Consider the following 25,781-nt stretch of genomic DNA (forward strand, 5'->3'; position numbering starts at 1 on the left):
CACACACACATGCACATAAAAGAAATATTCCACAAAAAGAAATAACAGTGTTAAAAAGCTATAAGATAAAAAGGAAATTATTATAATCAAAGCAAAGTAATACCGCTGTTATAACGAATCACACTGGGAAAAAAAAAAAAAAAAGCCCAATCTTCTACATACCAAATTATAGATTATGATTCTATTAATACACAATGTTAGGAAGGAACTTGATGGTTGCATTAGGGAAAGTGGAAAAGGGTCAATTTGAGTTTGTATGGTCACTAAAACAGAATGGGAAAAGAAAGGGTAGCAAAACAAGTGTTTGCTGCAAAAATGACAGGAATCTGATCCAGAGAAAGACCAAGTTATATGTGAATTGATACAGTTTAGTATCTTAGAATTTCAAAATAATAAGATCTGACAACTCATACTCTTATGTGAAGGATGCTGGAAGGTATTCTGACATGGATTTATGCATGCTATGCAAGTTGACTTAGTATGCATGGAAAAAACAAGTGATACTGAAATATTTTAATAAATTCGCTGAAACTTGATAGTTAGACAGTACTGCTCAATTTTGTATATTTATGTTGATATATCTGTCTATCGCAAAAAATTCAAAATATTTAAAAATAACAGGTGCAATTAACTCTATATTTAAACCAAACCTAGTTCAAAAACAAACTAGACTAAAAGTATACAATACATTAGTCCTACCAGTCTTATTGTAGGGAAGTGAAATCTGGACAATAAAACAAAAACACAAACAGAGATTAATAACAGCTGAAATGAAGTTTATGAGAAAAACTGCAAAGTATACTCTATTTGATCACAAAAGAAATGAAGAATTATGAAAGAATTAAAACCAAGAATCAGTAATAGAAAAAATTTAAAAATATAAACATAAATGGATGGAACACATTCAAAGATTGAAAACAGAAAGATTACCAAAACAAGCCTTAAAGTACAAGCCATTAGGAAAAAGAAAACCAGGACGTCCTCTTAAAAGATTCAATGATGACTTCTAAGTCATCGTTGAATTGGGTTGGAACAGGCCATTCTAGGCCTAAATCCCTGATAGGCATGATGATGATGATATATGTCTATAAAAACACAAATGAAAATGTTCTCTGTCTGAAATCTCCTTTGTCGATAAGTTCTGCAAGCAATGCTTACATTATTTATTAAAATGCTCTCATATAACAAAATATAAAATTAACAACCAAAAAGAAAAATGAAGAAGTCTAGCATATCATTATATTCTGGTTCAAAAACAACATATTTTAAATTCCAATTTTTAATTACATAATCATGAAAACAAAAGTTAATTCCTAAATAAGTTGATTTTTGTTAGTCTTAATAAAATTTATAAAAACAATGTTAAATAAAAACAATGAAAGAAATCATTAAGTGGAATGAGAGACTTACTAAATTCAGGACTGAAAGTAGGAGCAGTGACATAATTAATATTCCAATGATCCTCAACATGGTCGTATGCATTCTGATGAGGAGCTGCTGGAAGAGACTGGAACCCTTTTTTATCTAAAACAATATCAGGACTAGTATATGTAATTGGCTGCCTACCACTATAGCTTTTATGTGAACTTTCTTCCGAGACAGAACTAGGCAGAAGTGGTGTATCATTATCTGGTGGCAAGTGATCAGATAACAAAGGAAGATGCATATCAACACACCGAAAAAATGATCGACCTTCTTGAGCCAGAGTGTAAAACATGATGTATAAATTGCACATTTCATCATTTGCACTAGATCTATAAAGAAAAATGAAGGAAAATGTTCACACAAATAATGGATTACAATATTAGCAATTACAAAATATCAATAGATAGACAGACAGACATTTCTTATTTCATTTTTCTTTCAATTAAATATCTAAATGTAATTTTGATAATAATAGGACAGATATTTTCATCTACAGAAAAGAAGTTTTCTTATAACTATTCTTATTGTCTTATACACGGTTAGAAGTGAGGTATTTCTAACTAAAGAGCATTATCACCAATACATGATATGGGAACTAAGATTTTACATATTTTTTTCAAAAAAAAAAATATATATATATATATACCTTTTCCTTAATTTGTTAACTCAATGGCTTGTTCACAGCTAGGTAGGAGATTTACAGAAATCAAATTAATTCTATAATGGTACTGTTGATGCTATAATTTATGTCTGTTAATGCTTTCTGTGAAAGGACAGTTTCTGTAAAGAAAAACAGATGAAAAGTGCTAATCAGATGGTGCATCAGAAAGAAAAGTTTGGATCATCCTGCCTGTTGCACTTAGTATGCACAATGATGTTGCAGGAGTCAAGAAGTATATAACGGGTATATTATCAGCTCACAGTCTATAAGTTTGCCATTGTATTATAAAATGAGGAGGAAAATTGAAAATCCCATCAGTTGTGATCGGTGATAACATTTTTGAATGCTAAAAATATTCACCTGACTGAAATTTATTGGCAGCTTAGTGAAGTGTATGGAGAAAATGCTATGAATAATGGAAAGATGAGAAGATGGTGTAAGGATGTTTAGTGAAGGGAGGACAAATGATTACAATGGGGACCAAACTGGTGCTTGTTATTAATTATTGCTAATCTGCTTGACCAAATGAATAAGAAGATTTGAGAAAGTGGAAGATTCACAATTTCTGAGTTGAGTATACATTTCTTCATTACATTAACTTGTCAGAAACACTTACAGCTTTGCAAACTGTTGGAAAAACAAGTGACAAAAATGCTCACTGACAATTACAAAGCATAAACACAGGATGGAAACACTGAACTTTCTGGGCTACTATAATGAAGATTTCTGAATTACACTGTGACAGGAGATGAAACCTGGATTTTTCATGTGACAAAATAAAGCCAGCAACAACCAATGTAATGGCAGAACTTGGATATCCAAAGGAAAAGAAATTCAAGCAAACACCTTCCCTCTAGGAAGATCATGTGTACCATGTTTTGGTACAGATAGTGTTTACCTCATTGACTTTATGCATGAAGAATAAACAAGACATGCAGATGAACATTTACTGTGTATTTTTTTTTCTTTCAAAAAAAGACTGCAGGTCTATTCAAAATGATAACATGAGGCCTCCTCATATCTGAAGTTGCTTTTGATTCATCACATTTCTTCTCTTTTCCACCTGTAGGTTTTTCTCGCATCTACCAGAGTATGCTATCTGCAATAAATATAAGATTTATTAGAACAAGAAAAGAGTCCTTCATAAAAGCAATTTTCTCATAGATTGTCTTTATAAAGAAACAAGTGAAACCTGTCCTAATTTAAATCCGATGATCTATGTCTATCCCCTTTGTGGGAGACAGTACTTTATAAATCTGCTAATCTTTCCAAACTTTATTTATGATTATATACAGGATGTATCAAAATGGAGATATACAACTTTGAATGAGAATAGAATGTAAATAGTGATAGATGAACAATTTTTATTACTGTGCAAAATGACACCTGAAGTTTTAGACACAGATAGTTAAAGTTCGATATGACTGCCTCCAGTAAATCTGCAGATGTCTCATATGTAATCAATTTCCTGCCACACACAGCAGAGCATATCTGGCATAACTTCAGTAATAGTTGCAGTATTTCTGGCACACGGTTCATCCAAATTGTCTGGTAGTGGTGGTACAAACACTCACTCTTTCACAAAGTTCCACAAGAAAAAATTCTAACAGTGTAAAGTCAGGGCAGGGAGTTGAATGCAGTGGCCATGCAACAGGTGCCCCTCTACCAATCCATCTGCTTGGAAAATGAGTATCAAGGTACAACCTTATGTCTTTCAGGTAACGAGGGGTTGCTCCGTCTTGCTGGAAATGTAAGCATCCATCGTGGTCAGTGTCATCTAATTGTGGTTAGGTACCCAAGTAGCATGTCAGGATACACACCACCAGTAATGGTAGACTCCGAAAAAGAGAAGGGTCCATACACTTTCTTCTTGCTTATAACACAAAAAATGTTAGCCTTTGGGGTACCATGAACATGTCCTTTGATACCGTGTGGACTTTTGCTTCCCCAAATACTGCAGTTGTGAGTGTTTACTTGCCCACTTACATGAAAAGTGCACTCGTCACTGAAAATGATCATATCCAACAGGTTCTCATTTTGTTCTATCCTACTGATCATTTCTGTAGAGAAATCCTGACATAGCTTCTTATTGTATTTTTATATAATGAAACCCGTGGCGAATTCATCACTAAAAAACACACGTACTAACCACAGTAATGACTATTTAATTCGTAAATATTTCATCCCAAGTATCTTGGGACATCATCAGTAAGTATAGTAGTTCAAACAATACCAGGAATAATATAGAGTTAGGGCACATGATTACAATGGAATCTCAATATGCATGCATTAACGTGTTACAGAAGTAAATTAAACATAACTGAAAAAAAAAAAAAATATATATATATATATATATATATAGATTATTTTACACAATTTTGTATGACAATTTCCCATACCTTAGGAATAGTACGAACGTCGTTGCGGTTTAAATTTGGTCTGTGTAGTAGGGCTTCAGCACTTTCTTTATATAAACATTCGTATTTATATAAAGATCTGTGTAAAAGTTTCGACTTCTCCCAATGGATCCTATGGTTTGGATTTTTAACTCCGCGTTGGGAGAGACCAGATTTCTGCGGTTTGAAAAGACAAATGTGGTCTTGATGTTCTGAGATGCGTTTCTGAACAGACCTACCTGTCTGACCAAAGTAAGACGATATGCAGGAGCATGGGATCTCAAACTCCAGGTAACATCAGAGGTGAGATGTTTGTCCTTAGGAGAAAGTAACAAGTTATAGATTTGGTTGATAGGTTTGTAAGTAGTGGCAAAATTGTATTTCTTCATAATTTTTGAAAGACGTTCGGAGATGCCTTTGACGTAAGCTACGAGAATCCTATGGACTTCTTGTCTGGGTTGATGTGTGGGAAGGTGACTGATGATTTTTTGAGTTGTTTTAAGATTATATCAATTTAGTATAGCTGTATTTTTGATTATTTCTAGTTCTTGGTTTAGAGAATCTTCAGAGGAGCAGAATTTGTGTGCTCTGGAAACTAGCGATTTAATTACTTAAATATAAAGAGCCAATAGGCTTCATTTCGGCGATATAAACATTATTAAAATTAAGGGGATATTAATCCCACATTGTTTTAAAACCGAATAAGAAACTCAAAGATTGGAATCAGAGAGTTTCATGCCGAATATAGTAAACTATAAAAGTATCGGCGATTACTAGCGTGAGCTAATGCAAGTAGTTCTAGTACGTAGTACAATCTCGGGCAACTCGTTGCAAAGGTGGGTAAAGTTCTGATCGGTATTTTTGGTATTTTCCATAATGTAACGTACGTACTAGGACTACTTGCATTAGCTCACGCTAGTAATCGCCGATACTTTTATAGTTTACTATATTTGGTATGAAACTCTCTGATTCCAATCTTTGAGTTTCTTATTCGGTTTTAAAACAATGCGGGATTAATATCCCATAATTTTAATAATGTTTATATCGCCGAAATGAAGCCTAATGGCTCTTTATATTTAAGTAACTTAATGGTTGCACCCGTTTGACAACTCGTATAGCAGAGATATAAGTTCTTTTCGTTATACCCTTTGGTATCTTTGGTCTAGCTACTCACTGATGAAGCCTCAAAAAAAGGGTGAAACCGGTCTGGGTAGTAACTGCCCAGCATAATGTAATAACGGCATACATTTCCTAGGAAATGTGTTTTTACATTATGGAAAATACCAAAAATAGCGATCAGAACTTTACCCACCTTTGTAACAAGTTGCGCGAGATTGTACTACGTACTAGGACTACTTGCATTAGCTCACACTAGTAATCGCCGATACTTTTATAGTTTACTATATTCAGCATGAAACTGATTCCAATCTTTGAGTTTCTTATTCGGTTTTAAAACAATGTGGGATTAATATCTCCTTAATTTAATAGTGATGTATTGATGTCAAATTTCTGAGATGGATGACGAGCGCAAGAATTGTGAATGTAGCGACCTGAAAATGTAGTCTTGCGATAGACAGACATGGGAATGGAACCGTCTTCTTTATTTTGAATGTGTAAATCCAGACAGGAGATACCCTGTGGAGATTCTTTTTTTAGTGTAAAGTTGATGTGAGGGTGAAGGAGGTTTATTTTATCTAGAAACAGTTGTAATTCCTGTTCGGGATGATCCCAGACTGCAAATACGCCGTCGACATATCGTAACCAAATTTTTGGTTTGGGTTCAAAAGAATATTTTTTTCTTCAAGGTGTTCTAGAAACAGGTTTGCTAAGTTTGGTAATAAAGGAGATCTTTATCACCAAACTCACTCAGCTTTTTTCAGTTAATTTACTTCTATAACACGTTACTGCACGCATATTGAGATTACATTGTAATCATGCAACCTAACTATGTTATTCCTAGTATTGTTGGAACTACTGTACTGATGATGTCCCAAGATACCTGGGATGAAATATTTACAAATTAAATAGTCATTACTGTTTTTAGTACTTGCATTTTTTAGTGACTTCTTATTGTATTTCTTCAAGTGTTGTACAAGAGTAAATTTATAGGGCCTTAAATATAAATGCTGTCATAAAACACACCACACAGTCACATGTGGAATTCCAAATTGACGAGACGTCCATCTGGTTGACTTTCCAAGGATTCTCTGGAAACTTTCCTGAACTTCTTCTACAACATACAACAGCATTGGCAGCACATGGACTTCTTGTTGACCTTGGATGATGCATAGAACAGCCTTTTTCCACAAAATTCTTGTAGCACATATAGTGCACCTACTAGGAAGTTTTTTGCTGTATTGCATGCAGAAATTCCTCTGAACTTGTGTTTCAGACTCTGTTTTCTCAAATTAAAATTATTTACAATGTACTCACTCTGATCCATCAAAAGTTACACTTTCAAATGGTGTGATATATCAAGCTATCTAGTTTGAAAGTTTATTTTTCACTTGGTTAGACTATAATAAATTTAGTTTAATCCTTTATCCAAGTGTGAGCAAACAAAGTTTGCGTTTGAAAATATCTTCAGGACTGAAGTAAAAATCTTTCTCTAAATCCAGAGTAATTGAATAATAAGGTGGCACATCTTTTGGCAACTCCTATAGGTAAGGATGACCTCACCTATTGCTTCTGCCTTAGTATCTCCACTCTGAGCCTGGCTCCCACTGACGAGACCTCAATAAAGGTCGAAACCAGCATGAGTAGTGGCCCTTCCCTTAATGCATAGCAGTATACATGTCCGCAAGGAGATGTGCTGTGCATTATGGGAGATACTGAGACAAGGAGTTGAGAGCTCATCTATCTTTGCTGCAAGTTTCCCGGTGTTGTACTACCTTACCTCAGTCCTGAAGATATCTTCAGAAGCAAACTTTGTTTGCTCACACTTGGATAAAGGATTAAACTAAATTTATTACAAACTATCTAGTATTGTCATTTGGTAATAAAGTTATATGACCAAAAATTGATGTGTTTCACTACATTATGACACTCGCTCAGCTTTTGTATGTCTTTCAAGTTATTCTCTGTTCTTCTGCAAAGTTGTATACGCTCTTTCGAAACATCCTGTTTTAGGTGGGAGATCACTTCCCTGTTCATTGGAGGACTAAAGTGATTTGAAAAAAGATCCATGTTTGGTCTCTAGACTATGCAAAAAAAAAAAAAAAAAAAAAATCAAATTGATAAAAAATGGAAAAAAAATTTTAGCCCACCAACAATACAAATGTACTGTAGGTTTACTAATAATCTTTCATTGGTGGGAAACACATCAGATATATATATATATATATATATATACACACACACACACACACACACACACACACACCCTCTGTCCAAAAAGAAACCGAACTTTTGATAGAAAATAAAACACAGGCCAATTATAATTATTCAAATCATTTATTTCAATCAATATACTCTCCCTCACCTTCGATACGGCATTTTGCAAGGTCAATTAATTCATTAAATTAGTTTTTTATATCAGTTTATGGGATACTGTTGAGGGTCGTGGTTACTGCTGCTTGAATGTTTTCAATGGTGTCATATTGCTTTCCTTTCATCGGCAAATGAAGTCGGGGGAAGAGAAAGAAGTTACAGGGGTGCTAAATCAGGTGAATACGGTGAGTGATCCAACACACAAACTTGGTTTTTGTTCAAAAACTGTCTCACAATGTTCGAACGGTGAGATGGTATATTATCATGCAAAAGTGACCAGCTGCCTGCATCACGATATTCATACCATACGTGACAAATTCTCGTTATCAATCACTTCAAACCTTCGGGATAAAACTCACCAGTGACCATTTGGCCAGCAGAACGAATTCTTTGTGGATAATGCTCTTGGAATCGTAGAAACAAATCAGCATTGTCTTCACTTTTGACTTCTCCAAGCGACTTTTTTTCGGATGCCCCTCTTCTGGTGGTCTCCACTCAGCACTCTGGTGCTTTGTTTTGGGCTCATACTCAAAACACCAGGTTTTGTCACAAGTAACAATCATTTCAAGGAAGTTTGAGTCCTTATGAATGGTTTTAATGAGGTCCTTGCAGTGTTCAATTCGATCCATATTTTGGTCGTTGGTCAACTTGTGGGGAACAAATTTCAATTTCAATTTACGAAGTCCCAAACTCTCGGTCAAAATGTTGTGCACAGTTGATTTTGTAATCCCCAATTCATCTTCAACGAATCTCAAGGACAATTTTGGGTTTTCTTTGATGAAATCATGTACTTTTTGGATGTTAACTTCATTCAGTCCAGTTTCTGGATGGCCCGGCTTTTTGTCATCCTCAAGCATCTCATGATCACTTTGAAATTGCTTAAACCAATCGTAAACTTGAGTATGGGATAAGCATTTATCACTCTATGCTTTTTGAATAATTTGGTGCTTTTCAGTAAAACTTTTACCAAGTTTAACACAAAAGTCAATCGCAGCTCTCTGTTTGAAACTCATTTTCCGACCATTCGTCAAAACACACTGTCACTCTTGGTATTATAACTTGGCTTCTAATGAAACAAATGTCATAAACAGTTCATACAACACTAATGAAGGTTGCAGCTTTCAACAACAAAAAGATACAACACGTGGCGTGACTAGTTTCTTCTATTTTCAAAAAAGTTCAGTTTCTTTTTAGACAGAGGGTGTATATATATATTTTTATGTGTTTATATATATATATATGTATATTTTTTTTTCCACGTTAGGAAATGATTGACTGTTTTTAATTATCTTATATTAACTACTAAGGCGGTGCTTTCTTAGTTTTGTTATTGTTCATTTACAGTTCTATAATCCTGTACTGATGATGACATTTAGGGGTGAAAATTTTACATTTAAAAAGTTTTTAAGTGAGTTTTACTCCTTTTTTTATATTTATTTTGATTATTCAACTCACGGTATTCCATTATTGTAACACGTACTTCCATAAGGTCATCACTCCAGAATGCCTCCCAACAGTCTTGGCAATCTCAAAACATCTCCACACAGAGCCAGGGTTATTTAGTCAAATGACAGACAGAGCACTTGCCACAGAACTTAGTTAAATTTATAACACATTTTTGCTACAACTTCTACAAAACAAACAAAATACTGCACGTCACCTACCTCTCTCCCATACATGGCACATAAAATCATAACAAACTATTCCCATTCCCTATATTCCAGGTATATCTCAAAAGATAACTAAAGTGCTTCATAAATACAATCTTCGTGTAACTTCTAACCACATGTCCAGCTCTGAATGAGCAGCTTCATTGATTTTCATATCCTGGAGTGTATAAAGTAGTTCCTTGAGCCTGCAACTCAACTTACTTTGGATAGATTGGTAAATCTGGTAATTAATTATCAATCAACTTGAAGAACATAAAAAAAGTACAATCACAATTATCTGTATAGCAAGTCTTGACTAGTAGACCATGCAGTGGATATTCCTTTACACCAGAATAAATGGAAGAAGAAGAGAACTATGCTACACATAGGTTGCTATAAGTCTAAGATACTTTTTTTGGAATCAGCATCAGCTATGCAATGGTTTCTTCTAACCTCAATAAGAATAGCTGCATTAATTTGCCAAAAATCTGAAAGATGTTTACTCTAAGATCAAATTTAGCCTGACTTTTTTGAATTAGCTTCACTTTTATCCAACCTCTACAGGGCACCATCATAAGACATTAGTTCCTTTTTAGTTAGTTTTAACTGTTTCTACAACAGCCTAAGAAAGTGCTGTATATTTTACCCCAAGGATTTTCTTAAGTACATTTCATTGAATTTTGATTAGCAAGATGTTAATCAGAAATTCAATATAATGTAACTCAATAAATTATTTGTTTGTTCCTTTGGTGTTGTTTATATCATGAAGCAGTGTTATGAAAAAAGACTGTAAATTTGCTACCATGGGATAACAAAAGTGAACTGAGAAAAAAGGCTCTGCTTGTAAAAGAGTCAATGGTGTGGATTCTGGTTTGTATATGTGTTACCGCTAAAGCTCGAAAGCCGTTAATATGCACATTACGTAGCTAATCTGCAGATTAACTGATTTGCTCTGTTAACGTGCGGAATCAAGAGTTTCCCGCATTTTACCTAGGTAATGTGCACATTAACGGCTTCCGTATCGTTAAAGTTCAAAAGTTTGTATCTCTCATTTCCTTTCCCTACTCCTTCCCCCCTCTCCCTCCACTTTTAGTTTCGTTTCGCCAGGGTCTTGTCGTCGAAAGAGGATGTCCTTGCTGTAGAAATATCTTTACGTCAAACAGCAATAAAACAATCCCTTGGTACTGGGCAGGGTTTCAGAAAATGTGACTGTAAATCTAAATGTACCACAAATAGGTGTGCTTGTTGCAAAAACCAATTGCTATGTAATTCAAAGTATCACCAATCTTTAGATTGCACTAATAAGTAAACATATTTTATCATATGTTTTGCAAATGCATTTCCTTAATTGTAATAATATTTTAAACCGTTTGATTCTTTGTATTATAGTTTTTTAATTGCTGTTGTTCCAGCAAAGATCTTATTTTCACTTTAATGAGTGCCTAGTAGGTAATGTGCAGATTATCTAGGTAATTTGCAGATTACCTAGGTAATTTGCAGATTACCTAGGTAATTTGAGAAATGAAACAATTTTCTGCACGTTAACGGATCACCCTAGTTAATCTGCATACCTAGATAATCTGTAGAATAACTGATTTCTGCACTTTAGCGGTAACATATGCATGAAGTACATTTGATGTATGAAAAATCTCTATATAAATGATGGCATATACTTTCTTTTTCTTTTTTTTTTAATATTGATCCCATACATGAGAGGTTGAAGTCAATTAACAATTAAATTATAAACCAATATTATAATTTAACAGTAGCATGCCCCACGGATCTGTTTTGGGCCATTGTTGTTTCATTTGTATATAAATGACATTGGAAAGGGCTTAAATGGTGATAAACAGTTGTTTGCAGATGATGCAAAGTTTGGGAGAGTTATGAGAAGTAGCTTTGCAAGAGGACCTAAATAGACTGTCTGAATGGGCGAGTGTGTGTGGGGATGGTCTTTGGAAATGTGGAATATGAGAGCAGACTGAGAAAATGCAAATTACAGAGCCTAGAGGATAGAAGGAAGAAGGGAGACATGATCAAGGCATATAAGTTGGTAAGGGGTAATTACTAGATTAGTGTGGATGAGATTTTTCATAGAATATCTGGAGAGAGAGAGAGGGAGAGAATAAGAGGCCATGCCTGGAAGCTGTATAAAGTGGGTGTGAGGAGTAGATTTTTTTACATGGAGAGTGGTGAGTGATTGGAATGCATTGCCTGAGAGTGTGGTGAGTACAGGGACAGTGAATGCATTTAAGTCGAGGTACGATGAGCTGTGCATGTGAGAGTGGGATCTCCCACAATGAATCTCTTGACTCCCTGGAGGTCTGTTGATAATATCAAAATAATAATAATAAATACCAGAAGCTACATGAAATTTATGTTTCAGAATATTCCAAATAAGCTAATGCTATATTTTGAATCAATGAATTAAACTCACCCCATGTTAGTGAAATCTTCAACAAGGGAAGAGTTGTAGGTACATCGGGCAACCTAAAAATAAAAAATAAAAAAATAAAATTCTTTTGTCAGATAATCGCTATTTAGATATGATTTAAAATATTTTTTTAAAATGTATTATACAGTGTTTGAATTGGAACAGCAATAGCTTCCTAATATTTAGATCTTCTGTTAAAGAATCCATTGATTATATGCATTTGTAAACAACTGGGTACAACATAATGAAATGATATGCTAACAGTCCCCAAGAACTACTAATAATAACATGTAAAACTTCTGTTATGTAAGAAAAAACATTGCCTTGTTTTTTATGAAGTATCCAGTAAAAATATTCAGGATATCTAGTCAATAGATAAGTTATGGTTTTAAAAGTCACAAAGGGGAAAAGGGAGAAGTCAGAATTAAGGCATAAACTTAAATAAAATTAATGCAAAAATACCACTGAAAAATAAATAACGAATTAAACAAAAATTAAATGTTAAAAAGATAAAAATAAAAAGATCAAATTTAATTTATTGAAAGTTTATTTTTCACTTGGTTAGACTATAATAAATTTAGTTTAATCCTTTATCCAAGTGTGAGCAAACAAAGTTTGCGCCTGAAAATATCTTCAGGACTCAGGACTGGGGTAAGGTTAGTACAACAGGTGCAAACTTTGTTTGCTCACACTTGGATAAAGGATTAAACTAAATTTATCAAAATTAATTTAATTACAAACCAATAACCCCTCACATTTTTTTTTTATGTGAATAGCATTCAAGAAAGATTTCAAATGTGCAGTATATTAATAGCTAAGAGTTGGACAGTCCATACACCCTACTCTTGAGACCAAACAACTTTTTCAAAAAAAAAGTTTAGGTTTCCAGTAATCAGTTACCAGCTAACCAGTACTGAACTGCACAACAAGGTCACACTTTGCTATAGAGAGACCATGCTCTCCCATCCCTCCCTCCAAGCCATTTTCATTTATTTTCAGATAATAATGCTGTTGGTCTGTATTCTGGTTAAGTCAATAAGTTAATCATAAGTTCACACAATTAACTTATTTTCTAGAAGTAAGAAGTAAGAAGGAAACAAAATTAAACTCAAAACCCACATGCTGTATTCATTCTCTAAGTCAGTGGTCTCCAAACTTTTTTGATCGTGTACCCCCAAGACAGAAAAAATAAATAGCGCGTACCCCCAATTGATTGAGCAAAAATCTATTGTAATAAGTATTATAAAGAGGAAATATGCCTTGTATCATCATGACACAGTCTGGATCAGAAGATCCAGACTGTGTCATAAGATGATGTTAGGTCAATGAAAGTGACTCCGGATTTAAGTTTCTTCTGAAAGCCTGCTTCAATCTTTTCATAGAATGGAGAGATCAAGAAATCATCCTCGAAATTTATACAAGAGGAAGTGGTGTAAGCAAAAGAATGGGAACTAGTTTCCTGTGTGGAGTAGTGGGCAACTGGAATAGATCACCTGAGAATGTAGTGAGTGGCAGAGATGGCGAATAAGTTAAAGGTGCAGTTTGATTAAGTGTGCTACAACTGGACCTCTAGTGAAAGCATATAACGTAGGTATAAAATAAATAAATTCTTAACTACCTAAATGCATCATGACTTCACCTAAGCTATCGCACAAGGTAATTAATTGTAGAAGTGAAAGAATCGTGTTTTGTATGATAGATTGTATGAATTTGTATGTATAAATTTATCAATTGCCTTAGTATCTCATAATCCAATGCACAAATCCCTACAGACATGTATAATGCTATGCATTATACATGTCAATTGATGTGAATTTATTAGCATTTATATACACCCAGTTGTTTAAGGGTGAGGCTCATGCTCTACCATTTTGTCACAGAAAGAGAGGTTTTAATCCTTTGAAAATTTTTTAATTTTCTGGTTAAAGGATCAACCATTCACAACTCTCCAATTGAAAAATCTAGTCTTCACACCATTGCTAACCACACTTTTACTAAATTTCCAAGGCAGACCTCTTGTTCTGTCTCTCTAGCCAAGTGCTGAAACATTTCCCTTGCATCAATACTATAAAAGCTTTTAAGTAACTTAAATGTTTCTATCATATCCCCTTTTTTCATCTATCAACTTTTGCAATCCACAAACCCTTAATCTATATTCATAGAGAATATTCCATAGATCACTTCACCATCATAGTGACTTGCCCTCTCCACCACTTCCTCATCTATAAGAAACCTAGGTGACCAAGACCTGAGCATTAGTAATCTAGATGTGATCATATCAAGTATGATTTATATACACTTGATATACATCAAGGCTTTATAAAACTTTATAAAGCCTTGATGTGAAGGGGGTGGTGGGTTGTGGATAACCCAGTTATCCACAACCCACCACCCCCTTCCCTTCACAAAAAAGATTACTCTAAATCCATCACTATTCCCTACATCAGAGGCACCTCAGAAAAAATCAATAAAATCTTAAAAAAACATGACTTGACCACTTGTTACAGACCACATAGAAAACTGGCATCCCTTATCCGCTCCACCAAAGACCAACCACTTCCCCTAGACCTACCTGGTGTATACCAGGTCCCTTGCAGCTGTAAACTGTCCTACTTTGGCCAAACAGGCAGGACAGCAAATATCAGAATCTCAGAACACAAGGATTACATCCGATTTCACCAGTACAGCCACTCTGGGCTTGCAGACCACGCTCTGGATACTCGCCACAGAATAAGATGGAAGAAAGCCACAGTAATACACCGCAGCAAGTTCAAGTATGAAAGACTATTCATGGAATCAGCCTCGGACCTTAGGAACATGCCAAACCTCAACAAATTTGGATGCATGAAACTGCCCCAAATTTGGGAAACTTTTATCAAAAGAACTTCAGCCCAAAGGCCAAGAATTACCAATATAGCCCGCCAGGGGGCACCATCAGGACTTTAGGAAAACGCTAGCGTCCTAGCCTCAGTCTCATTTGTTGTATTAGTACTTGTGTGCACGTGTCTTTTTAATAAGTTCCCAAGAAGATGGCAACGTAACGTTCGCCGAAATATCGGAAAGTGTATATTAAAGTTTATTTAATCTATATTTCCAGTATACGCTGTCAATTCCTTAAATATTAGTTATTAGATTACAAGTTAGTATGCCCCACCCTTCACAAAGCCATGATGCTCCTCAGAGTATCATATTCTATCCACGCATTCCTGAATTCTCTTTTTAACCAACTTTTCCAGTTCTTTTACCACTGCTCCTCACATACTAAGTGGTCTACAATTTTCTAACACAGACTTAGATCCTCCTTTATGCATGGAAATTATTTTGCCCTCCTTCCACTCTCTTGAGACATTGCCAAAATTAAGTTAAACAGTCTAGTCAAAGGCATTGCTAGTTCCCCTGCACATTCTCATAAAATGAAAGTCAATATCCCATCCAATCCCACAGCTGTATTCACATTCAGATTTTGCAATATGCTAAGTAATCCCAATTCTTCAACCTCTGTTCTCACATCAGTTCCTGTGACCTCTGTCATAATATTATCACTTGGATGATATATCCTTGCAAAGTGATCACTCAGTAACTCAACAATTTCATCTGCCTTTGTTACCTCTCTACCATCTCTGCACTCATTAAAGTTATCCTTCCACAGTTGTTCTTCCTCCTACTTGCCACATAATGAAAAAACTCTTTGGGATTTCCTTTTGCTGTTCAGCTAATTTCTTCTCATAATCTCATTTGCCTTCCTTACCATGCTGGTCACCTTTCTTGCCTGATCCTTATACTTTTCATGAGTTAGCTGGTTTGCATGTTATGCATAATGATACTACTCATCTATCAAACTCCTACCCAATTTACTCTCCTGACCTTGAGTACACAGTGTGATATTGCTTAACCTCCAGATACAGTTTAGCATGTGAATTGAGTGATAGTTCTTGTTATAAGGATATAAAAATAAACAAAAAATGATAAGTCGGGAGAGAGTGTGAGTAAAATAAAGAGAGGAAGAGGTTGAGCAGTAAGTGTGAATATGCATAAGATAACCTATATGTGGTGAGGAGGGAATCTTATGTTATATTTTTGTGTTTTAAACTATTGTGGAAATCAATCAGTACGTAAGTTCACCAGTTTATTTCTTTTTGTTTTTTGACTTTCTGGTCCAGAAATTTTTGGTTTAAAATACATTTTGAGAATTTACATTATGAAGAAGAGAAACAGGAAGACTCTGACCTGTTAATCTCAAAGAATTTTTATCTTGATTTGCAGTGTATTTTTATTCACAATTCTAAAGACAGAAATTTCTGTTAACAAGAACATAAAAAAATAAAATAAATAAGCAAAAAAATATTTCTTGTATTAAACAATTTTTGCAATCTTTTGCAATGTTATACTGTTATAAAATATAAGGCTGTGTGAAACATAAAAAATTAAATATAACCATAATAAGATAAAAATCTGTTAAAACGTTTTATTCCTTTCATCTATAAATCAAATAACATAAATATTAAACTTACCATAATATCATCATTTCTTATAATATGTTGGGTTTTCATAGGATAAAATGCCTAAAAAATAGAAATACTTAAATTTTAATTTACAAAATCATATAAATAATCCAGATATTTTAAATGCAAAATGATTGATAATACAATAAGAAAAACTTTTGCAAATGACCATTAAAATTTTATATGCTGGTAACTGGAAATTCATTTAACATAATTTAAAAGAACAACAGGACATTGCATCTTTTGAATGGAAAAGATTTTAGTTCAATTCTCATTGTGATAAGAGGAATGTTTATGTGGGCTTTTTCAAGGGAATGTGAGTTAGTTGATCTCATATAGAAGTAACAGGATTTTTTCACCCAGTAACTCAGGTTTTTCATCCTGCATACAGGCAAATCAGCTAAGAGGAATACATGCAATTTACAGACAAAAAAATACTGTTGGTGGTGGTGGACAATAGATGCTGTTGTGCATTGAAGGTTGTCATAGTGTGTAGTTGGAGGATGAGTTGATGAGACGGTGTGTCGTGCATGTAGTGTGCCCTCCCACAATGAGTCCATGGACTCCTTGGAGGTGTCACATAGTAATAATAATAATAATAATTAATGCTAATTTACAAACAAATCATATAAATAATCCAGATATTTTTAAATGTAAACTGATTCATAAGACATTAAGAAAAATTTGGTTGCAAATTACCATTAAAATTTTATATGCAGGTAATTGGAAATTCATTTAACATAATTATTTTAACTGAATTAGTTACTGCTTCAAATTCAGTTCGTAATGTTTTGTCAGCATAATGTACTATATCTGCACCCAACAAATTATACATGTATACTAAAATATTCTTAAAGTTGGAAACATTCTATAATGTTCATTATCATTTTTTTTTATTGTAAGAAATGCATTCCAACTATAAACACAAAACCTTCGATAAATAAATAGGGTATCCTTGTCTAGAAAGTATTTTACCTTGGGTATAATAAATGTTAAAGATACCAAGCTATTTTAAACCTGGTTTTACTCCATTTTCCAAGTAAGCAAACAGACAAACAAGTCAAGTTTGCGCCTGCAAGTGTTGTGCAACTGATCCTTGCGTAGTGCAAGGGTCAGTCTAGCTGACCCTTGCACTACATGCAGGGTCAGCTAGACTTGAATCTGTATCCACAACAGATGAAAACAGAAAAGCCTTGCATATACAAAAAAGCAAAGAATCCAACAAAAATAAAATTTTTAAATAAAAAATATTTTTAAAAAATCCATACAAAAACACTTCCACATAATTCTATCAGAATTTCAATTGGCAACTACAACCAGTGTTCATGTCAACCATATGATGATTCCTTTCATCACAAGAGTAGTACTAGTACATCTATTAGAGTATTTTGCTCTCTATTTTGATCTCTGGCTTAAAATTTACTTGCTACATGCTTTGCATATTTATCACAGAAGCTTGCTTTTTCTCTTAATGCAAATTGACTACTTACCTCCAAGAATACCACATAATCCTCACATCCTCTAGCATCCTGACCTTTCTTTAACCAGTTTTATTTCCAAGTATACTGTTGATGTCAGTGCGCCTCTTGAGGAGGGAGAAATATTGATAATGCTATCAATATTTCTCCCTCCTTCCTTTCTAGTGTCTGACTATTTCCTGTTCCCTGAATCCAAACATTTGCTCTGACCAAATAACTGAAATAATCCTTAGTATAAAGAAAGCCTACACCCATCCCTGCCAGAATTTCTGCCTACTATCTAAGCCTTGAATAAGTAAGTGATTTGCCTGGCCTGCCTTGGCACACTTGCAAAAAAAAAAAAAAATCAGCACTGGCTTAAGCCAAAAAAATATTCAGTGCATTCAGCTGCACTGCAACTAACATGAACAACAAAAGTGCTGAAGTATCATGCTTGATTGCCAGAGCAAGAGTTCTAGATTTAATAATATATACCAAACCAACTTTTACGAACCATTCAAGGAAATAAAATAGCAATTAAATTAGAACACAACTTAGAATGGAAAGCTATATCAAAAGGAGTACGACAGGGATTTACCCTCTTACCACTGCTTTTCAATATATGCCAGCAAAGGTTGGTCGATTGGTAGAGCCTCTGCTACTAATAGCTCATGAAAAAAGTTAAGCAAGTTTGAGCATGGTTAGTAGTTGGAAGAGGTTCAATCGTTGGATGCTTTGGCACACTCTCCCTCGATGAGTCTTTGGACTCCCTGGAGGTGTCACATAATAATAATATATAAATAAAATTATAACAATCTGGAAACAGTATAACCCCACAAATGAAGACAGATACACTATTATTTGCAGATGATCAAATAGTATTAGCTACATCAGAAGATGATTTACAAAGTTCATTAAAATCATTAAAGGATATCTCAGAACAATATAATATGACAATATCTAAAGAAAAAACAAAAATAATGGCAATTAAAGGAGAAAACCCAATAAGAAGTAAAAGAGTGATAGATAATAAAAAATATTAGAACAAGTAAATATTTTCAAATACTTGGGATGTGATTTATCATATGAAGAAGAAAAAGACAGACACTAAAATATTGAACTTTGTCAAAGTAAATGGCATAATAAATAATATATTTATGCCAACCTTAGTACAAAAACACACTAGAATCAGACTATGTAATGTCTTGTCAAAACCAACTCTACTATACAGAAGTGAAACATGGACCATAAAAAGGAAAGATGAAAAACGAATTCAAACAGCAGAAATGAAATTTCTCAGAAAAACAACTGGATATACCAAGTGGGACCATAAAACAAATGAAGAAATTTTACAATCTCTAAATATAAAACCAATTAATTACAACATAAGACAGTATAAGCAAAAATGGACAGAACATTTAAGTCAAATGGACAACAGCAGACTAATATAAAATAAGTGGAAAAAGAAGAATTGGAAGACCAACAAAGAGATAGCATGAGCCCAAAACAGGCCACCTGGCCTAAAATCCATGTTAGGAAGAAGAGAAGATGTAGCTTCCACCCATGAATGGTTTATTTGTAAACTTATAGTACATTCACACTACGGACAGGTTAAGGATTTTTTTTCTACTTTTATTTTTTCCCTGATCCAGTACCCCCTACTATAGAGACTAACATGGAACTTTTTTCAAGACATTTAAGGCCTCCAATAAACAGGGAGACAGTCTCACACCAGGTGATGAAATTCATCACTCACCTAAGGACAATCACAAACATCCATGCTCATGGTGGGATTTGACAAAAGTAGAAGTTGAACAACTTGTACTTTGGAATAGAAGGAAACAATAATATCATATGTTTATATATGTTTATCATATATAAGAGGGCATGAAACAGACAAGATGATAGTTATGGTGGGTACGAATGACCTGAGAGGTAGTATAAATCGGGTAGGAAAAGATTTAAGAACATTATTAGATATTGTGAAGAGGAAAAGTGTCAATGGGAGAATAGTGTGTGTGCTGCCTCGTTTTGACAATTACGAGTTAAGTAGACGAGCAATGATAATGAATGATATGATTGCAAGAATGTGCAGAAAAAGAGGTCTGGAGTTTGTTGATGTTTGGAGTGTGTTTGAAGGAAAAAGGCAGTTGTATGCTAGAGATGGACTGCATCTTAACATGGAAGGACATAAGAGATTGAAGAAGTTATTGTTTTCTGAACAGGTTGAAGTTATTGGGCAGGGAAACTAATATTGAAAAGGTTGAGTGTAAGAGAGAGAAACTTTAGCACTGATTGTGTATTTATTGATCCTTATAGGCAGAATAAATTGCAGAAGAGAGGGGAAAAAAATCGGCATAGGACTACGGTAGTTAGTGACTTATATATCAGTTCTAAAGCCGGTACAAGATCTAGAGGGAATCTGCAATTTTTGTATACCAATGCTAGAAGCATTAGAAATAAGAGAGAAGAATTTTTGGCATTAGTCAGTGAAATCTCACCAAAAGTTGTAGGCATTAGTGAAACTTGGCTGTCAGCAGAAGATGTGGTCACTGGAATTGAATGTGATGGGTACAGTATTTTCAGGGAGGATAGAGAAGATAGAACAGGAGGAGGAGTACTGTTGATGATAGCTGATGTGTTGCAGCCAAAGAAAGTAGTATATCATGATGATAGACATGTGAATGAGAGTTCATTTGAGGCAGTCTGGTGCGAAATAGTGACCAACGCAACCAAATATACAGTTGGATGCTGCTATAGGCCAGGGAGTACAGGGGGAGATATTGAATTCATGCATCAGCAACTTAGTGCAATGAGTGAAGGCTTAGTGATTATTATGGGGGATTTTAATTATGGTGATATCAATTGGAAGGAGGAAATATCACGTAGCAAAAAGGAAATGGAGTTCATACATCTGCTACGAGATAATTACTTGAAACAGCACGTAACTGAAGGGACACGTGGTGTGAGAGTGTTGGACCTGGTTATTGGTTCAGAGGTTATATGCATAAGTAAGGTGACCTCGTTACCTCCAGTTGGTGAAAGCGATCATGTGGTATTGACTTGGGAGGTTGCAAAATCTGTGGATTTTTCTATTAAAAAGGGGTATGTACGGAACTACAGGTTAGGCAATTATAACAAGCTTCGGAGTGAGCTTGCAGCCATCCCATGGCAGAACATATTGCAAGGGAAAGATGTTAGCAGTGCTTGGGATAAAATCAGCGGGTATCTGAGGAAAGCAATATCAGATTGTGTCCCCATGGTCAGGAGGTCAAACAAGGCAGGCATTAGATGGATGAGCAGTAGTATCAAGCTTGAACTACAAAAAAAGAAAATGTTATGGAGAACTTACAAGGAGAAGGGTGATCAGGACACCCATGAGCAGTACAAGGCTCAAGCTAGGAAGGTTACCAGCATAGTAAGAAAAGCTAAATCAGATTATGAGAAGACCTTAGCCAAAGAGATCAAGGGTAATCCCAAAGAGTTCTTCCGCTATGTGGCAAGTAAGAGGAAGAATGACTTCGGAAGGATAACCTTAGTGGGTGCTGATGGTATTGAGGTGACAAAATCAGATGTAATAGTCGAGTTACTGAGTGATCACTTCTCAAAAGTCTATCACCCAAGTGAGGATATCTCTATACCTATAGCAATACCTAATGTGAGAATTGAAGCTAAAGAATCAGAGGTATTAAATATATTGCGGAACTTAAATGCAAACACTGCGGTAGGCTTAGATGGAATATCAGCTCGGGTGTTGCGTGAATGTGCAAATGAATTGTCAACCCCTCTTACCTGGATATTTAATTTAAGTTTGAACTCTGGTATGGTCCCTAGGGAGTGGAAGTTAGGCAAAGTGGTTCCTTTGCATAAGGGTGGCTCTAAAACTGCAGTATTGAATTACAGACCAATCACCATCTCAGGAGTAGTGGTAAAAGTATTGGAAAAGTTGGTTAAAGACAAAATTCAAGAATGGGTGGATCAGGATATGATACTCTATAGAGGCCAACATGGTTTTGTTAAAGGTAGATCCTGCCTTAGCAATCTATTAACTATCCATAACAGAATAACATCAGAGTTGGACAAAGGAACTGGCTACACAGTGGTACTTCTGGATTTTGCTAAGGCTTTTGACAGGATACCCCATAGAACACTGTTACGCAAATTGGAGCAGATGGGAATGGATATTAAATTGGTGATATGGATAAGAGAATGGCTCAGGGAGAGATACCATAAGGTGGTGTATGGAGGAGCCGAGTCCAGAATGAGGCAGGTGACCAGTGGTGTGCCTCAGGGCTCTGTGCTTGGGCCAATGTTGTTTAATTTGTATATAAATGATATAGGAAACGGCTTAAAGGGAGATATTCAGTTGTTTGCTGATGATGCAAAGTTGTGTAGTGCAATAAAAAATCAAGCTGATGTTGAAAGTTTACAGGAGGATTTAAATAAGCTGGTAAAATGGGCAAAAGAAAATGGATGTCAGTTCAATGTGGAAAAGTGTAAAGTCTTGCATTTTGGGATTAAAAGATTACCAGCTGTGTACTACATAGATGGAAAGGTACTCCAAGAGATTGATGAGGCTAGGGACTTAGGGGTATTGGTAGATAAGGAGATGAAGTTCAGAGGACACATTGCTAAGGTGTCCAAGATTGCACATAGGATTACTTGGTTGTTGAGGAACACACTGACATCCAGAGATAAAGAGGTTATTATTCCCTTTTATAAAGCATTGATACTTCCACATTTGGATTACTGTGCTCAGGTCTGGTCACCTGGATTCCTTGGAGATGAGGAGGCTGTGGAGAGGGTTCAGAGAAGAGTGACCAAGTTGGTGAGTGATATAAAAAATGCTCCCTACATTGAAAGATTGAGAGCTTGTGGATTGCAGAGATTGGTTGATAGGCGAAGAAGAGGGGATATGATAGAAACATTCAAATTACTAAAAGGTTTTTATAGGATTGATGCAGGGGAAATGTTTCAGCTGTGTGATAGTGATGGAAGAACAAGAGGTCATCTCTGGAAATTAAAGAAGAGTGTGGTTAACAAAGGTGTCAGAACAAGGTTTTTTGCCTGGAGGGTGGTGAATGAGTGGAATTCATTGCCTGACTTTGTTGTGAGCTCTTCATCTGTAAATGAATTCAAGAAGAGATATGACAGATATTGTTTTGCTAGTTTGGGTCTCCCGCGATGAGTCTACTGACTCCATGGAGATACCCGTAATAATAATAATAATAATAATAATAATGTTATTACTTAAAAGTAAATAATTACACAGAAATGCATATTACAAGTATTTTTAAGAGCCACCAAACCTTAACACCTTTTATTGCATATTAATGTATTAGTTAGATACTGTTTTGTTTCCAATTAGTCAGGAAGAAGAAATAACTCTTCGGTTTTTCATCTGATCTCATGCAATGTAACAAGATACATTGTGCAAGTACGGAAGTATCAAAGTGAAAAAGATGAGCAATAACATTCGATGGTTCCATGTTGTTCATGACAATCTATTGCACTTAGAGTACACAAAGATCTATGTCAATTAGATTAGACATATGTATTCACAAGAATAAATAATTTTTATTACTGCAAATATGATTGCACAAATTAATCTTGTGAATAATATGTGTCTAATTAAATTTATAATAACACAAGCACCATTAAAAAGCACAGTGTTGTGTTTATATGTCATCTAGTCATTTCCAACTTTTGGTGACCTTGTGACAAATGCTCTTTATCTCACTCACTCTCTTCCCCCCATCTTCTTCTCTCTCTCTCATGCACTGAACCTTCCCCAAAATAACTGTTTTGTTCAATGATTTATCTGCCTGTATAATATGTCAAGAATACATCAACTTCTATTTAGCAATCAGAAGCACTGTCTTTTTATATTCTCTAAACCTTATTATTCATTCTTGGGGTGGTTCATGATATTCTTAATAGTCTCCTCCACATTCATAATTCAAATGAATCAAACTGGTTTCTGTATTTCATCTTAATCATGAAATTCAAATTCATAATTCATCTTGATTTCTGTATTTCATCTTAATGATTCAGCTTTCATCAACATATCGATTTACCACAGGATAGACTCTTGCTTTAACTATTTTAACTTTCATGGCCATTCTTTAATAACATACTAACATATCTATCTTTTATAATTTTTGTCACTTTTAACATTCCTTTTTCAACCCTACTGCAATCATATTTGTAGTGGGGCTGGAAAACAGCTTAGTAAATTATAACTTTCAACAAAGTCCATTTTATCTCTCTCAATCATAGATTCATCCAAACTGCCAGAAGCCATTCAGTCCAACTTTTGCTTTCCCTAAACAAAAGAATTGATCAATTAAGATGATATGTATATCTTAACTTATTTATTTTTCTGCTTCCAATCACCTTGCTGGTTCTTGACCTAACATACTTACTATAAATTTTAAAAAGATAGGGTGGCAACATGCAACGCCCCCTTTCTCTGAAGACCATTTCACTGGAAGTTTTTGGTTGTCATGAAGTTATCTGATTACATGCAATCTACTGTAAAATTTTTGTATATTTTCTTCCCTTGCATTTGTAGTGGGTGTGTACACCTGCATGAGTGTTTTATTCACTGGATATGCCATTAGATGAAGCATAAACATTTATAAACCTTATTACACATCAACAGTATTTTCAGTTTGTTTTAATTTCTTCTATCCCTTTGGATACAAGAAATGACATGGGGGGGATGTCCAGCCCTGTTAAACTTTCCAAAGCTTCAATAAGAAAGAAGTGGGTATTTATCTGTTAAACTTTTTATATCTGCAGAAATATGATTCTTGGAAAAATACAAATCTGATATTATGGTGTAGCATAAGTTTCCATACAGCTTCTTCTTTTAACTGGTCTTTGCAGTCTTAATACATTTAATGAGACAATGCAGAAGGGAGAACATATGATTCATGAAGTGTAATTGGTAAGTCTGACTTCCAGATTTTGGACGAACTTGATGAGGTCTTCAATCTGTGAAAGAGCAATTGTATAGATTGCTTCTTGTAAATTCTTTGCTAGTTTTTTACAGTTGCTTGCCATTATTTCAGTTTCTTATTTGGAAGCTAGTTATTTTATTTTTGTAGACTGTAATCATTCTGAGAAAATTTTGCATCAGGGAATTTTATTATTTTTCTTTAATTGAATCCCTCTCTTTCCCTTTATATGAGGAATCATGATATGGTTCCTCATAGTCAATAACTATTCTAAGCCTGAGGAGTCTTCACTTGACAGATCAACACTCTTCTAAACCCTTACATTTTTTATTATTTCTTCTCCTTTTAGATTTTGTTCCTTTTGTTTAAATTTGCCTTTAGTTTTTTTCTATTTATCCTCAGTTTTTTTTGATTAATTCATCATTTTTTTTTTTTTTGATGATCTTATCTGAGTTTCTTTTGGATATTTTACTTGCTTTTCTGTTTCCTCTCTTCTGATTTCTCCTTGTATAACAGTTTCATTTGTTTGAATTTGGGCTTAAAACTTTTTATTCAGTGGTTATAGTGGATTTAACAACATTAACTAATGTTATGTTGTTCCATCCATATTTAACAGGGAAAGTGGCTCCTATATGTTCTGGGATTTTCGGGTCAATTTCTAGCTGATATTGTTGTGTGCTTTTTTGTGATTTTATCAAGTATAGTTTGTTTGAAAGCACTCACTTTACTAGACTGAACTGAAAGATCTGTGAACTCTTCCTTATTCCTCTCTGACGTACATGCTGTTCTAATTGGCACTAGTGGTC

General features: G+C 34.7%; 1 protein-coding gene across 9 annotated transcripts in view; it reads right to left on the bottom strand.

Moving 5' to 3' along the window:
• The window catches only part of LOC150108568 (peptidyl-glycine alpha-amidating monooxygenase B-like), a 521,418-nt gene that overhangs the window by 293,440 nt on the left and 202,197 nt on the right, over nucleotides 1-25,781 (bottom strand). For all 9 annotated transcript variants that reach the window (XM_090390860.1, XM_090390858.1, XM_090390856.1 and 6 more), the window contains 3 exons: nucleotides 16,566-16,616; nucleotides 12,058-12,110; nucleotides 1,411-1,754 (listed from right to left, as the gene is read on the bottom strand). In XM_090390860.1, the coding sequence (XP_090246986.1) occupies nucleotides 1,411-1,754; nucleotides 12,058-12,110; nucleotides 16,566-16,616 (448 nt within the window). The remainder of the gene's footprint in view (nucleotides 1-1,410; nucleotides 1,755-12,057; nucleotides 12,111-16,565; nucleotides 16,617-25,781) is intronic.

Source organism: Typopeltis vanoorti, chromosome 3 (genome assembly GCF_054136105.1).
Source record: "Typopeltis vanoorti isolate ZY-2024b chromosome 3, IOZ_Tvanoo_1.0, whole genome shotgun sequence".
NCBI lineage: Eukaryota > Metazoa > Arthropoda > Arachnida > Uropygi > Thelyphonidae > Typopeltis > Typopeltis vanoorti.